The sequence below is a fragment of the Nelumbo lutea genome, chromosome 3, assembly GCF_056320005.1.
Source record: "Nelumbo lutea isolate HS-2025 chromosome 3, American lotus-T2T, whole genome shotgun sequence".
Taxonomy (NCBI): Eukaryota; Viridiplantae; Streptophyta; class Magnoliopsida; order Proteales; family Nelumbonaceae; genus Nelumbo; species Nelumbo lutea.
In genome coordinates this window covers 36,132,090-36,148,572 of record NC_142686.1, presented here as the reverse complement: position 1 = coordinate 36,148,572, position 16,483 = coordinate 36,132,090, and the positions used below count along the sequence as shown (strand labels likewise).

General features: G+C 40.8%; 1 protein-coding gene across 6 annotated transcripts in view; it reads left to right on the top strand.

Moving 5' to 3' along the window:
* LOC148864234 (exocyst complex component SEC8-like) overlaps window positions 1–16,483 on the top strand; it is a 208,324-nt gene that overhangs the window by 116,070 nt on the left and 75,771 nt on the right. For all 6 annotated transcript variants that reach the window (XM_088980927.1, XM_088980926.1, XM_088980925.1 and 3 more), the window contains 3 exons: window positions 8,428–8,735; window positions 8,816–8,979; window positions 9,094–9,209. In XM_088980927.1, the coding sequence (XP_088837053.1) occupies window positions 8,428–8,735; window positions 8,816–8,979; window positions 9,094–9,209 (588 nt within the window). The remainder of the gene's footprint in view (window positions 1–8,427; window positions 8,736–8,815; window positions 8,980–9,093; window positions 9,210–16,483) is intronic.

Genomic DNA, 16,483 nt, shown 5'->3' with positions numbered 1-16,483 from the left:
CACATCTCAACCTTACTAAGAATTACCAAATTTATTGATAACTTTGTACCAGAAGAAACCCTAGATCAAATTCTGGTCGTTGCTACTTTGTTTGACTGCTAATGTCATCACCTCTGGCAGCTGAACTAGACTTAGAACCTTTCAATATTGCCATTTAAATGAATGTAGGAATCTGATAGTTTCCTCGTATGTGACTGAATCATTTCTAGTACCAACATCAAACCCGCATTCTTGTAGATAACAAATAAAGTCCATGAAGATGGCTGATCTTCTTACCCTTTGGGACTTCTTTAATGGTACTTCCATAGTGAATTGTCAACAGCTTCTGCAAGAGAGTGTATCTAACAACTCCTATTTCTACAATCTGGATTGGTAATGGTGGAAAATAAAATCTATACCCCTTGGATCTCTTAGAGTATCTAACAACTTATTATTCTGAAATCCAACTTCTGTAATCGTTTATATAGTTTGGCTTCTGCTCCTCAAACATGCAAGTGATTCAGATTGAGCTTTTTACCATTCCATAGGGGGAATGGTGTCGTACAAACTATTCTACTAGCTTCTTCTTGTGGTTTATAGAAACACTCTAATCGATGGATCGAAGGTGGCAGTTTCAGGTGGTATGGTGAACAGATTAGTGCAGGATTGATTTGTGAAGTTTAAATAAGTGGGTTATATGGGTGATACAGTGTGAAACAAGTAATGATCAGTTGCAGACCTAGTGGTATGTGCTTTTGGTGAATTACTAGTGAGTGGAGCTTTTTTAGGGTATCTATGGGAGACAACAGTGAATACAAATCTAGTGTTATGATTCCCTCTAATTATCTTAGTGTGCAGATGACCTCTATTAAACTGAATTGTGAGAATTATGTGCCTTGGAATAAATCTATAGAAGTCTTTCTTAGGGATAAGAAGAAGGTGATGCATGTGAGAGGAAAACCCATTAGTTGATTCTCAGGGGTACACTGAGTGGGAACAAGAAGATGCACAAATTATGACCTGATTGTAGAATAGTATGGAACCCAAGATTAGTGTGAATTTTAAGTTCTTAGAATAGTATGGAACCCATGCAAAGAAGCTTTACTCTAGACAAGATAACACTATCTGAGTATATCAACTTTACTAAGAGTACTTTAATTTGTAGCAAGGTAATCAGTTGAAGATTAATTAGTTTTATGATGTTTTTCTGAATAGATGTTTTATGTTAGTTGTTAGATAGGAGGTGGGGACCACAGTATGTCATCCACGTATACTATTAGGGCAGCCATTAGACCTTCTACTCTTTTTACAAACAGTGTGTGATCTGACTGACATTGCTTGTATCCCCTCTCCTGAACTACAGTATGAAATCTGCTGAACCAAGCCCTTGGTGATTGCTTCAGCCCATATAAAGACTTCTTCAACTTACACACCTTTTGTTCACTTCCTTGAGCCAAAAAACCAGGGGGTTGAACCATATAAACTTCCTCTTCAAGGTCACCATTCAAGAAGGCATTCTTGATGTCGAGCTGATGTAAATCCCAATTCAGATTGGCAGCAAGAGAGAAAAGGACTCTAATAGAGTTCATTTTGGAAACAGGAGCAAAGTTTTCTGCAAACCTCATATACTTGAGTGAAACCCTTTGCCACTAAACAAGCTTTATACCTCTCCACGGTTCCATCAGCCCCATGCTTAACAGTGAACACCCATTTACATCCAACTGGATCCTTTCCCTTAGGAGATCAACAAATTCCCATGTGCCATTCTTATGAAGAGCATCAATCTCTTCCTTCATGGCCTTCATCCATTCTGAAACTGAGAGAGCTTCTGCCTCATTCTTGGGAATAGGGATACTGTCAATGGAGGTAAGAAAAGCACGAAATGAAGGTGAGATGTTCTAATAGGAAACAAAGTTGGAAATGGGGTGTTTGGTGGTGCATGACCTAACCCCTTTCCTGTGGGCAATGGGAAGGTCAAGATCATTAGCAACAGGGAGGTTAGGAGTCAAGTTACCTGAGTGAGTATGATCTTCCCCCAAGGAATTTGATGGCATTTGAGGTACAGCTTCTGGATTCTCCTCAGCACTTGAACCTGGAGTCCCGGTCATATGATCTGAGGCTCCAGAGTCAATAATCCAGGGAGGGGTTTTAGATGACATGCAAACAATACCTGATTGGGCAAGTGTGGCAGTGGTATGCTGTGAAGTAGTTTGAAGGAACCGTTCATACTCATCACACGGTACGCTCACCATATCCCTCCCAGAGGTAGATGTAGATGTGGGAGGAGTTCGGTCTGTCGGTTTACTGTCACTGATATCAACCTCACCTGCTACAGCATGATTAGCCCATTTAGAGGGAGGGCCATGTAGATCATAACAGAAATTCATTGTGTGTCCCTCTCTACCACAATGAGTACATTTCCTTGTAGAGTTATTCTTCCCTCTGCCACGGCCTCCCCCTGAGTCATGACCACCCTGACTAATCATGGAACTGCCACGGCCTCCTCGGGGAGCATGACCTCCCCCTCTTGTACTATGTCCAACCCCTCTAGCTGTCACAAGTGCTGATCTATCAGACTATGTGGAGTTCTCTGTCTGTCCCAAAGAAATTCTACGAATCCTTGAGAATACTTCCTCAAGTGTAGGAAGAGTAGAGCCCCCCAATATTTGGGCTCTAACTGGTTCATATTCCGACTTCAGCCCCACTAAAAATCTTGTAACATCTAGTTGCTCCCTTTGCTGTTGCTGAACTTTAATATTTGGAGTAAGGTGGTGATAGACATTGAGTTCATTCCTTATATTCTTCATGCTGGCATAGTACTCTTCTAGTGTTTTGGTTCCTTGTTGTAAATCAAAATACTCCTGATAAAGATGATACACTCTTGTTGTGTTATCTTGTCCAGAATATAGCTTCTTAGCATACTCCCATATATCTTTAGCCGTATCAAGGAACATGAAATTGGCACTAATTTTGGGTTCCATACTATTCCACAGCCAAGTCATGATTTGAGCATCTTCTTGCTCCCAATCATCAAACCTTGGAGAGTCAACCGGTGGCTTCTCATCTCTTACATGCTTACTTTCTTCTTTGCCTTGAGAAAATCTTCCATTGATTTAGCCCATGGAACATAGTTCTCCCCTTTTAGCTTAATTGATGTCATTTGTACCCCTAGGTAGTCGGAGGAAATTACTATACTAGGTTTCTGATCATTGTAGCCATCTCCTATTGCTGCCATTGTACTCTTTCACAGTTGTCTCTAACTTTACTTCTCAGCTACAAGCTGATTGATGTTGTTCACAGTTTGATACTTCAGTACCTATTGCAGCCCCTAAACACAACAGTGGGAGCACACACTTGTTCTTCTTCACACTACTGCTGACTTCACACACCTACGACCCACATAAGCATCACAATCACCACAACACAACAGTAGGCCCTCTTACAACCACTCAATAATAAAAAAAAATTGTGCATCACAAACACCGCAACACAGTCAAACTGCTACACCCAGTTCAGATTTGTTTAACACACTTAAGAGGGCATTACACGACCACAAGGAGCTTGGCAAGGTCACTGCATTCCACCTTACACCACTCGGCCAGTTCAGACTTGTTTAGCACACTTAAGAGGGCATTACACGACCACAAGGAGCTTGGCACGGTCACTGCATTCCACCTTACATCACTCGGCCACCTACAGCAGCCCTAACACCACTCAACAACTCACAGCAGCCCTACACCATTCGGCTACTGCACACACAGCCCTTCTTAGGGCAACAATGAACCTAGTTCTTTAGGTTCTAATCAGTACTAACTGATTCTTGAAGGGTTCCTACCCAGAAATACCAGCAACACAAAAGGACTAAATAACCAACCTTCCTTTGAGAGTATCAGCCAACCATTCACTGCTGAAATCACCTTCCTTGATGAAGAAAAACTGTGCGCAGCAGAGAGTAATGAGCTGTGATGTCTCAGACCTAGGGCGAACCAGCTCTCTCCATTGACTAACCAGAAACGAAGAAGAGGGTATCAAGAACACAGCTGAGATGCTTTGCAAGTGGAAGCAGGTCAGAAACCTTGCTTTGATACCATGTTTTGGAGCAGCTACAGTAATCCGAACCAGTGAAGAAGGAAGAAGAAGATGAGGAAGAAGACAAGAGAAAGAGAGAACAGGAGGGTTTAGTCGAAACTGATTAGTCTCCCATTCAGTCGACCCCCTTATGTTTATTAGGTTCTAATTACACTTACAAAGACTAAACTGCCCTCACTTAAGTGTGGGGCAGAGTACTCTAATAAAACAGCCACATAAGCAAAGTACTTAACTAACATGAGATTACTAAACTACCCCTATTCGGCTCACTCTAACAATGTCTTTTTAATTTTCTGCCCAACTAGGGGCTTCTTTGTAAATTACCAAAGTTTAACTTAATAAAATAGAATTAAAGGTGTAAGAGAAGAGATTATGTTCGAAAATCTCTCTCTCTGAACCCAAGTTGTGGCCACCTTCTTCTTCTTCTTCTCTCCTCTTGAACTCTGATTTCTTCTACTATCTTCTGAACTTTTGCATCTTTCTAAACAATCCTTTATTCTCAAAAGGCTGTTTTTCTTCTGCCTCCAAAAAATTTCTTCCCTTCTAACAACCTTTTCCCAGGAAATCCTCAAAACTTCTCTTCTCCTTTTTCCATCTCCATCCAAGGTACGTAACTGTTCTTTTCCCAGGTTTCAATCTCTTTTCCTCTATAAAAGATTGAAACTCTTCTTTTCCCCATGCCTTCGGATTTCTTTTTACATATTTCATTTTTGGGAGAAACCTGTAACTTGCCCAACCTTCTACTTTGCTTTCCTCCCACCAGGAAGCCACTTTCTTATGGAATTCCTTGTGCAATGTCCAAACTTTTTCTAGTCTAAACGGGACTTTTCCTTTTGGAATCTTGTCTGTCCGCAAGACTAGGGGCCTGTCGTCTGAAGTACAGCGAGGTCTAATTTCTTGAATGAGATCTGGAAAATTCTCTACCCAGTCTGGAGAAACCAAGAATCTATCAAGTCTGCACCATTTTGGTGAGGGAGATCAAAAAGATTACGCCTGGAAATAAATATTGAGAAATCCTTCATACTTCTGGTCACTAATCTTCTGTTGGAACTTTCCTGGGAGAATCTTCTGACATTGAAGTCACCCCCTATGATCCAAGGAATATTATCGTATTCATGCAGCAAGTCCAACTCATCCCACAAATTTTGTCTATCTGAAGGATTGTTTGGCCCATACACTCCCATCAAAATCCAATTAAAACCATCGGATTTGTTAGTGAAGATAACAGAAATAGTATATACTCCTTTGTCTATCTCAATACCAGAACTTTCCTCTTCATTCCAGGCCAAGATGATTCCCCCCAACAGCAGGAAGAACCGCCCAATTCTTTCCCCGAATTCCCCGAATTCCAGAACCTCTTATGTTCCAACTTAAAAGCTTCATTTTGCTCTAGATACTGATTTTCCCTTATCTGACCTAGATCCAGAAATTTTGTTATCAGTTAAACCCCATTGGAGTCTCTTCAATTCTCTTTTTGAACTCCTTTTTCCACACTTCCCTGTGGCAGGATTCCCGTTGCTGCAACTTCCAATCTTTTGTCCCTTAATGAGAGAGGTTTCCTTTTCTCCACTTAACCCCAATTTCCTTGCCATGTCTAGGGTACCTTCTTCCAGTTGCTCGCCTCTTGCGTGACTATTTAAGCAAGCAGAACTACTTCCCGACTTTCCTTTATGATTTGGGTTGACACTCGGTTGAGAGAGCACACCATTCAAACCTGAAAAGCCAGAAGAGAAGACACTGTGAGACGAAGGATTAGCTGACAAAACTGATTGTGGAAAAGGCGACAAAGGAGAACAGGGGAGGGAAACTCTAGAAGGTGAGTCTCATCCTTGGTCCTTCTCAAGGTTTGATGGATCGCAGTCCTTCCCATAATCCGATTAACTAGGTGCATCCGTTCATGCAACTCTACACTCCCCCACTCTTCCTTGCCATTGAAAAGTTCTTTTGCTCTTTGTTAGAGAATATCAACCTATTCAAGGACCTCACCTAACAGCTTAAGCTTTTAGGTTGAATGGTTCTTTGATATGGTATCAGATACATTTTGACCAAGTGGTCTAGTGTTCGATCCTCGTTACCCCCATTATAATTAAATAAGTTTCAGCACAAGGTATGGGTGGGTCTGTGCTTGTTCATGCTTCAAGCCCAATGGACTTCCTTGTGAGGGGGAGTGTTATAGAATATCAACCTATTCAAGGACCTCACCTAACAGCTTAATCTTTTAGGTTGAATGGTTCTTTGAGACTCTTGAAAGCACTGCTTCCCTTGGATCTGATTCGGCCTCTGAGACATAAGGGCTCGTTTCTTCATCAACTTCTGAGACATAACCCTCAAAAATTGACGAGAAGCTTGAGCTTTCTGGAGAGGAAGGTCTGTGAATTTCTTTCTGATGTTTTCCAGAGCTAGGAGGGTTTTCTGGAATCAGATCTGAAGAGAACGTTGGCATCTCTGGTGGGCTTTGCACGCTCAATTCTTTCTGTGGACCACATAGGGATACTTTTGTATTCTTTCCAGATTTAAAAGGACTCTCATCAGGAAAAGGGCCCACTTCTAGCGATCTGTTTGAAATTTGAACAGATTTAGAGCAAGTGGCAGGTCCTGCCCTGCTTTTTTGGCTCTTCTTTTTTTGAGGTCAAGAAAGGGATCTTTTAATATGACTTCCTATCAAGAGGTTACCTTCTGGCCTAGGAAAATTTCGTGAGGTGGTTCTTTGCATGTACAGGAAGGTTTGGCACTTCACCAAGGAGAGAACGACGAGTTGACTTGGCTGGAAGAGCAAGAGACTCGGTCATCTTCTCCAGTTCTACTGAGGCATAAAACCAGACTTTTCTATCCAGAAGAGGGATCGACCGAGGGATTGAATGAACTCTACGACTCTTCACTTTTATGCAAGCAAAGTTCAGGGCTTGAAGATTTGTTGTTTTGCTGTTGATCTCCACGGGACCTCCACACAAGTTTCCGATTAGGGTAAACACTTCTTCGGTCCAAAGATGGAAGGGAAGCCATGTATTTTTACCCATCCAAGGAAGTTTAGTCGATCTGGAGCAGCATTTGCCATCGGAGCCCAACGATCTAGACAAACTGGTTTTCCAAACAGAAGAATTTTTTTCTAAATTGACCCACCTTAGGACTAGCTCCTCAAAAGGGCGAAACCCACCGCTTTGTTGGTATCAAATGGAAAGAGACTTAAGATCTCATTAGCATGAAGATTTTCCAAGAGACCTAACTCAACTTCTCTCCACGACAAGGAGTCTGGTTTAGAGCAGACAAACACCTGTTTCCAGTTTCCGAATGGTTTATCTTGGTGTGCCACTGAGATGAAGGTGGAACCTCTAGCTTTTATGATTTTACTTTTTTTCTCGAGTTGGGGGAAATGTTCATGGTGGGGTTGAGTGGGTTAGGAATCTCTTTTGAGGGATGTAAGCATTTAACAAATTGGCAAAGTTTTCCCAGCCTTCGTTAGAAGGTTTTTCTGGAATACAGATGTTTCTCTACTTGACAGAATTTTCGCAGCAGCTCAGCCAAATAAACCTACCCCATTTGTTCTCTTTTTGATGAAGGATTAGAACTCTTCCCTTTTCTTTTTGTTTTTTGTCCAGGAGTGGTCGCCTCTGATTTTTGACAACCTTTAGAATGAAATTTCTCCACCACTTTACTTCTTTCCAAGGAAAGGACTAGCTTTGTCCGAGAACCTCTGCACTTTTCTGTCACCTCGAGCAGTTCCTCTTTGTCACCTGAGAGTAGTTCCATGTCAAAGGTCTTTTGGCCGATTGAACCTACTATTTTCCTGTTCCTCATCTTCATCCTCTATTCCTCATCCTCTGTTCCTCAATCAACATAGCTAAACCAAAGTTGAAATTTCATAGAAGCGGATATGAAATTTCATAGAAATACCCTTGTACATTTCTCTGTTGACAACTGCATTTCCCTAAGCTCCTCAAGCTAAAATTGGTGGAGTTATGCTCTCCTTTTCTTTAAAAAATTGCTTCTATCTTCTATGATAGAAAAAAAAAATTAAATTAGTTTATGGTTATGTAAAGAAAATAGTAGTTTTGTGTAGAGCTGATCTCTTTGTTCTTTGTAGAAACAAAATGATACTTTCATGAAGTTCCCAGTGTATGTTGATATATTTTGTTTATTCGGATGTAGTTTAACTCTGGTGATCTTTGCAACAGTGTTGTTATGTGTTCTTGTATATTATCTGCTTATACTTGAGACTATTTAATGCTTTTGTTAGACTATTCTTTTCTAATTTTTTAGGTTGACACTAGCATTCTATTTGTGTCTATTAGATACATATCTATTACCTTATATTTAATGCTAGTTTCTCTCTTGAATCTTAATGATTTTACTGTGAAACAGCAAAAGGTTACGCCCTACAATTCGTGATATTATCACATCAAAAATAAAAGCACATGCTCTGACTATAAGTTCATCAAGCTCTGGTGTTTCCCACAGTGCTGGAACTGTTAATTCAGGCTTACATTACTTGAAAGAACAGTTGGAAAGCTACCCATTACAGAAACAGAAGCATCAAAATGGAACATTGGAGGCTGCAAAGCTCTTGGCGGTTAGTCCAGTCTCACTGGCAATGGCTCCTACAGGAGCAGCACAGGCTGCAGCCAAAGAACTTCTTGACTCAATATTAGACATTATCATTCGGATTCTTGGTGAGATATTATGACATGATTTTGCACCAACTTTAATTCATTTTTTTGTGAACTAAACTTTACTACTGTAAAATGTTCAGAGAACCATGTTATTGTTGGTGAGCTTTTGGAATCCAAATCGGCACAACATAGTGACACAACCACTCATGATTCACTAACTGGAGACATGAACTGGAACCCTGATTCTGAAACATCCCAAATCACTGGGGGGTACAGCGTTGGGTCTTCCCTGACTGTGTTGCAGGTATCTTGTCCGCCTTAAGTTTTTCACTGTATTTCTTTCTCCTGAATTGGAAGTTTATTGAGTTCATGTTCCTTTTTTACTCTCTAAATTTTATGTATTTATTTTGCACGAAAGAGTGAATGCCAGCAACTCATATGTGAGATTCTGAGAGCAACTCCGGAGGCTGCATCTGCAGATGCTTCTGCACAAACAGCTAGGCTTGCAAACAAAGTTCCTTCTAAAGATAAGAGGCAAGTCTTAACTATCAAATTCTTATAGAAAATAGTTGACAGTAGTCAATGATATCAGATCTGTATTCTGTAATAAAAAAAAGCAGAAAGGTGAAAAAAGATAGAGAGGATGAAGAAAGGAGTGCAGGTTCTGATGGTCCTGACACCCCAATGAGTTGGTTTTTATATTAATCAAATAAAAGAGTACAGAGAGAGGAATACCCCAGCTGTCTATATAAGAGAGAGCACTAACAAATAATAATAAATCATTAACAGAAAAAATAACAAGTAGTGGGACCACACACTAAATAACTGTATCTCTACACTCTCCCTCAAGTTGGGAGTAGATATTCATCATGCCCAACTCATATGGATATTCATCACTCCCAATCGTCCTCTGAGATTTCAGGTCCTGAAAAACACGAGTAGGAAAAAAGGTTATGCTACAGTTCATGGATTTAGTCAAGCTACTAACAGATGAAAGGTTGGTATTTGAGCTTGGGGACATGAAGAACAAAGGATAAGACAAGAGTGTTAGAGGCTTTGATATCTCCTTTGCCAGAGATGGGAGCAAGAGACCCATCAGCAAGGGATATCTTCTCTCTATTCGAGAGGAGTTGATATGAACAAAAGATGTTAGATATACTAGTCATATGGTCTGATGCACCACAATTAATAATCCAAGGGATTTTATGATTACATGAAACAATAGCATGATTTGCAGAAGCACAAGTACCTAAGTGAGCAAATGCAGATGATGAGGTGTTGCCTGAAGGGTTGGATGCTGAAACAGTGGTCTCCAAGTGATTAAGTAACCTCCCATACTTTTCAAATTCTTCTTTTATTGCTGCCAGCTGCTTCGTAGCTGAATTTTTTTCACTTTCTCTATTTCCACCCTTAGGCACTATGGCAACATTAGCATTCTTAGGCTTCCTAGTCTAACCATTCTTCTTTAAGCTGTTGTTATTGTTATTGCTCTGAAACCTATCCGGTAGAAGATATGGATGAAGTTTCCAACAAGTGTCCTTAGTATGCTTCGGTTTCTTGCAATATTCACATATCATTTCTTTCTTCTCAGTCAGCCCTTTCGGCTTTATTCCAACATGTGCAAAGTGTTTGTAGGTGGTCTATTAACTGTACTTTCCGCCTACTCTCTTCACTACTTACCATAACATATGATTGAGAAAGAGTGACCTCATCTTTGGCCAGGATGTTTTACATAGTAATGCCGAACTCAAGGTTGAGTCCTGTGAGAAACTCAAACACCCTGTTTCATTCCACCAGTTTTCTAAATGTCCCTACATCTTCAGTACTCTCCCATACAATTGTCTCCATAACATTAATTTCTTGCCATAGTAACTTCAACATGGAGTAGTAAACTGCTACACTCTTCTCCACCTATCTAAGATTGTTCACATCACTCTTCAATTTATAGGCTCTCACAACATTTAACTTCTGTGAATATGTTTCTATAATACTGTTCCAAATCTCCTTGGTTGAAGCCATCCAGAGGTAATGCTGACTTATATGGGTTGCACAGAGTTGACTAACCATCCAATCACTATGTAGTTCTCTTGCATCATTCTCTCATATGGGTTTGTCTCTACAGGTTTCTCCATACTACCCATGAGAACTTTACCTTTACTACAAACATAAATTTGTATAAATTGTGCCTAGGCTAGATAATTGGTTCCATCCAAGGTTCAAAGTATCGATACGATACGCGTTTCGCAGTATCGTATCGGTACTTAGAAACACCCGAAACTCTATTTTTTCTAGTTTTTTTTTCAAAGTTTGGTTTTTTGGGAAGCTAAAAACATGTTTTTTTAATTAAAAAAAGTTGGGGTTCCGAAACACCTAGAAACAAGCATTTCGGATCATATAGTTTTCAAAAGATACGATACAATATGCCCAATACGGGGCGTATTGTATCGGTACTTTAAACCATGGTTCCATCTAGTTTAATTATGTTCACTCTAATAAAAAATGAATCTACCGGACCAATCCCAGATAACAGCATTTGCTTCATTTCACTTCCAAATTGCTCCATCGATCAAACAAAAATAAAAAACTAGCTTTTTAGTCTTTATAGACCTAACTGAGGTCAGTCCTATACCAAGTGATTCAAAAACTAGGGTTTCACTGCACCTAGCTATCGGAGAGAAAGAGATAGGAGGTAGCCGCTCCTACAAAAGCTGCCTAACCTTCTTCAAATCTCAAGCGAACACTTCTGGGGATCAAAATAAATGTCCCAAACCCTAAGCGCCGCACCCAATCCTTCTCCTTAATCTGTAACTTGAAAACTCTCTAGTTGGCTAGGGTTTTGGGCAAAAAAATAACAGCTTCACATCTTGGCAATCTCCGGCTAGATTCTAATCTCCAAACCCTCGACCAACTAGGCAAACAGTCCTCTGATTGATCAGGAACTTCTCTCTCCATACACTCTTCTAATCAAAGGGTGTATGGAAAAAAGGAAAAACAAAAAAGATGATCTGCTTTAGTACAAAGATGTAATTCTGTCCTTCAAATCTGATGGAAATATACTGATTATAGCAGTATATTTCTGAACTAATTAGGCTAATTACATGAGAAGAGAGTTCAATAGATTCCTCTCCCCCTTCACTTAATCTGAATTAATTAGGCTAATTACATGTTGTTTTTCCTGTAGCTATAGTAGTTCGAACCAGGAGAAGAGCAGAAGAAGAAGAAGAAGAGAACAGTCGAACCTGATAGACTAAACCCTATCAGTCGACCCTTACTATGGATTAGCCTCTAATTAGTAGTACAAAGACTAAACTGCCCCCACTTAAGTATGGGACAGGAAGTCTCTATTAAAACTGCCACATAAGCACATAACTAACAGAAATAAAATGACTAATCTACCCTTATTCGGCTAGCTCTAACACTCCCCCTCAAGCTGGAGAATATATGTCATATAATCCCGGCTTGTTACATATATAGTTAACTCTCCCTGAGCTTAAGCCTTTTGTAAATAAATCTGCCCATTGATCACTTGAGCCCACATGTTCTGTGCTTATCTCTCCAATAAGGACCTTCTCCCTCACAAAGTGGCAATCAACCTCTATGTGTTTTGTTCTCTCATGAAAAACAGGGTTACATGAGATGTGGAGTGCAGCTTGGTTGTCATAGTACAATTTCGTAGGTCTATCCATGGAGAACCCGATTTCTTGTAGGAGATTCCTCATCCATACTAATTCACATGTAGCGTGTGCCATGGCTCTATATTCGGCTTCAGCACTGCTCCTTGCCACAACCGGCTGCTTCTTACTCTTCCATGTCACGAGATTTCCTCTAAGAAATGTGCAGTAACTTGTAGTAGATCTTCTATCAGACACAGAGCCTGCCCAACATGTGAACTAGTGTGGTTGAAGCATCTCTTAGAAGAAATCGGGTACTCAATTGACACTCCTATGAAGCTATAGTGTGATAATCAAGCTGCAGTTTATATCTCCTCTAATCCAATGTTTCATGAAAGAACAAAGCATATAGAAGTTGATTGCCACTTCGTATGAGAGAAGGTGTTTAATGGAGTGATAAGTACAACATATGTGAACATAGGAAACCAATGGGGAAATTTGTTTACCAAAGGTTTGAGTCAGGGAAGCGTGGACTACATATGTAACAAACTGAGACTATATGACATATACTCACCGGCTTGAGGGGGAGTGTTAAAGTAGGCTGTAGAGGGATAGTATAGGTAATTTACATTAAGTTATATGTTGGATGTAATTACAAGTAGGTCTTGAGTTAACTGATGTGTCTCTCACTTAAGTGAGGGCACAAGAGTAATTCTGATTTGTTTTTTAGAAAGGTATAAATAAAACCTAGCCGACTAGAGAGAGTAGTTCTGTAGTTCAACTAGACCGGTTTTCTCTTCTTCTCCTCTCTTCTCTTCTCTCTAATGTTTTTACAGGTTCCTCTTCTCCTTATTATTTTGAAATATAAGAACACTATATACCTGAATTCTATCAGTGTCCAACTTCCAACACCACTTGGATCCTTCATTGATGATTTAGATAAATTCAAGAGTCCAAAGAAGAAGTTGTACAAGGATCATCGGATGACATGCCATCCTTGAATATCCCAACATACCTAGGTATTTGACCCCACAAGGATCTCACCAGTTGGCATATCAAAGATAGACAAGTCTGGTACTAAAACTGATTCAATATCAAGTCTAGGGGTTAAAAGCAACACCCAGTTGTTCCACCGATCACAAAGTCTAGGACTAATCTAGGTTTGGTCCAATTCAATGTTTCTAGTAAACACTCACCCTTACACCTTGGTTACTGAAGATGATCAAGACTGCTATCAGTCTTGGACACTAAGGAATTTCAGGTTCGAACAAAAGAGAAAGTGAAGAAGAAAGAGGAGAAAGATTAGTGAGAGAGCAGTGGAACACAGGTTTGAAAGGAAGGATGGATTCTAAATGATCTGCCGCCGCCACTTCAATTTAATATTTATATGTTATGCTACTTACATGAAAGGACATATTTGCCCTTGGTGTTTACATCATAACACTTAACAATATAAAAAACTGAAAAGTAAATAACAGAACTAGAATAACAGATAGACTAGGTATATTCTACCCTACGGACAGAGTGGCCCCACAGCTGTGAGGCCCACATTAGTTTCTCTACACTCCCCCTCAAGTTGGGAGTAAACGTTTATCATTCCCAACTTGGATAGATCCGCTTCTAGCTTCTTTCTTGATACAGCTTTAGTGAGGATATCTGCTAGTTGCATACTAGATGTGATGTAAGGGAGGCATATATCTTGAGATGAGACCCTCTCTCGTACAAAATGTCAGTCAACTTCAATGTGTTTGGTTCTGTCATGCTGCACTGGATTATGTGCTATATTAATGGCTACTTGATTATCACAATACAACACCAGAGGCTTCTCATACTCAATACCCAACTCCTCAAGTAGAGATCTTAGCCATAGGATTTCAGCCACTCCGTTGGCCATGGACCTGTATTCTGCTTCAGCACTAGACCCAGAGACAACACTTTGTTTCTTACTTCTCCAGGAGACAATGTTTCCTCCCACAAGGGCACAATATCCTGAGGTAGACCGTCTGTCATCAACACTCCCAGCCCAATCGGCATCTGTATAGACATCCACCTTCATGTGGTTATTGTTCTTGAACAGTATACCCCTACCCGGGCATCTCTTCAAGTAGGCTAAAATTCTTTCTACCGCAAGAAGATGTGTGGTTCTAGGAGAATGCATGTACTGGATGACAACACTAACAGCATAAGTAATATCCGGCCGAGTGAGGCAGAGATATAGGAGCTTTCCTACCAACCGCTGGAACATAACTTTGTCTTCAAGCAGCTCCCCACTCTCTGCACTAATCCTATGGTTCTGTTCAATGCGTGTATCTGCAGGTTTGACACCCAGCTTTCCAGTTTCAGCCAACAGATCTAAAACATATTTCCTCTGAGAGACAAAGATCCCCTGTTTAGATCTAGCAACCTCAATGCCCAAAAAATACCATAGCGTACCCAGATCTTTCACCTCAAACTCTTGATGAAGGAGCTGTTTAAGGGACTCAATCTCATGGTTGTCATTTCCTATCACCACAATATCATCAACATATATTGCAAGTAGTGTCAGTGAAGACTCCACCCTCTTGATGAATAGTGTATGATCTGACTGGGCCTGTACATAACCGAACTTTTCAAGAGCTAGTCTGAACCTGTCGAACCAAGCTCTAGGTGACTGCTTCAAACCATACAATGCCTTATTGAGCCGGCAGACCTTCTTACCTGTCTCTGTATCATAGTATCTAGGAGGCAACTGCATGTAAACCTCTCCCTGCAAGTCCCCATTTAGGAAGGCATTTTTAACATCCATTTGGTACAAAAGCCAAGTGTGGCTTGCTGCAAGAGATAATAGAACCCAAATGGTGGTCATCTTGGCTACCGGGGCAAAAGTCTCCAAGTAATCTATACCATAAGTCTGAGTGAACCCTTTTGCAACTAGCTGAGCTTTGTACCTCTCAATGGATCCATCCGCATTGTGCTTCACAGTAAATACCCATCTGCATTTGGTTTCTTTCCTTTGGGTAAGTCAACTAGCTCCCAGGTATTATTTTTCAACAGGGCATCCATTTCAACTTGCATTGCACCTCTCCACTCCGGGATTGATAGGGCCTCTTGTACTGTTCTTGGAATAGGGACATTGGAAATGGAACTAAGGTAGGACCTATAGGTAGGAGATAGGCGAACATAGGATAAAAAATGGGAAATACAATGGGCTGTAGATGTACAATGTCGTTTCCCTTTACGGACCGCAATCGGAAGATCAAGGTCATCTGTAGGAGGTGAAATGGCAACAATAGAAGAAGTCTCTGTGTGTCCTGGGATTGTAATGTCTGGACCTGGAGCCATAGATGAGATTGGAGCTAGCCTGGACTGTTGATGATCGGGATCAACCTACCTACACCGCCTGTGATAGACCCTCAACTCCTGATCCCTCTAACCACCCTCACCATTGCAGCTCCCCCTCAACTCCTGATCCCTCTGGCCACCCTCACCATTGCAGCTCCCATCACCCAATGGAATAGGTAAAGGAACTACCCCACTCTCACTGCTCTCCCCTTGAAGACAAGGACTTAAACCCCTACTCTCACTGCTCTCCCCCTGAGGAGAAACCCGAGGATAATAGGGTTTCTCCTCAAAGAAAGTGACATCCATGGAAACGAACTTCCTCCCTGTGACAGGATCATAGCAGCAATACCCCTTTTGAGTTTGTGCATAACCAAGGAAAATGCATTTGGAGGCCTTGGGTTCAAACTTGGAGTGATGGGGTCCGAGAAGCTGAACAAAGCAGGTACAACTGAATGTTTTAAGGGGAATAGAAAACAACTCCTCATGTGGGTATAGAAGGGAAAAAGGAGATCACAAATCAAGAACCCGAGAAGGAATCCGATTAATAAGATATACCGCCGTGAGGATAGCATCACCCCATAAGCGAATAGGGACATTGGAGGTAAACATAAGACTTATAGCCACCTCCAAGATGTGCCTATTCTTCCTTTCTGCAACCCCATTCTACTGAGGTGTATGAGGGCAAGAGCTCTGATGGATAACCCCATGAGTAAGAAGGTAAGATGCCAATGACTTAGCAAAGTATTCATTTGCATTATCAGATCTAAGAACTTTAATCTTGACATCAAACTGGGTTAGGATCATTTGGTGAAAGTTTTGGGTCAGGATGGGAACCTCATCTCGTGAACGCATAAGATAAACCCAAGAAAACCGGGT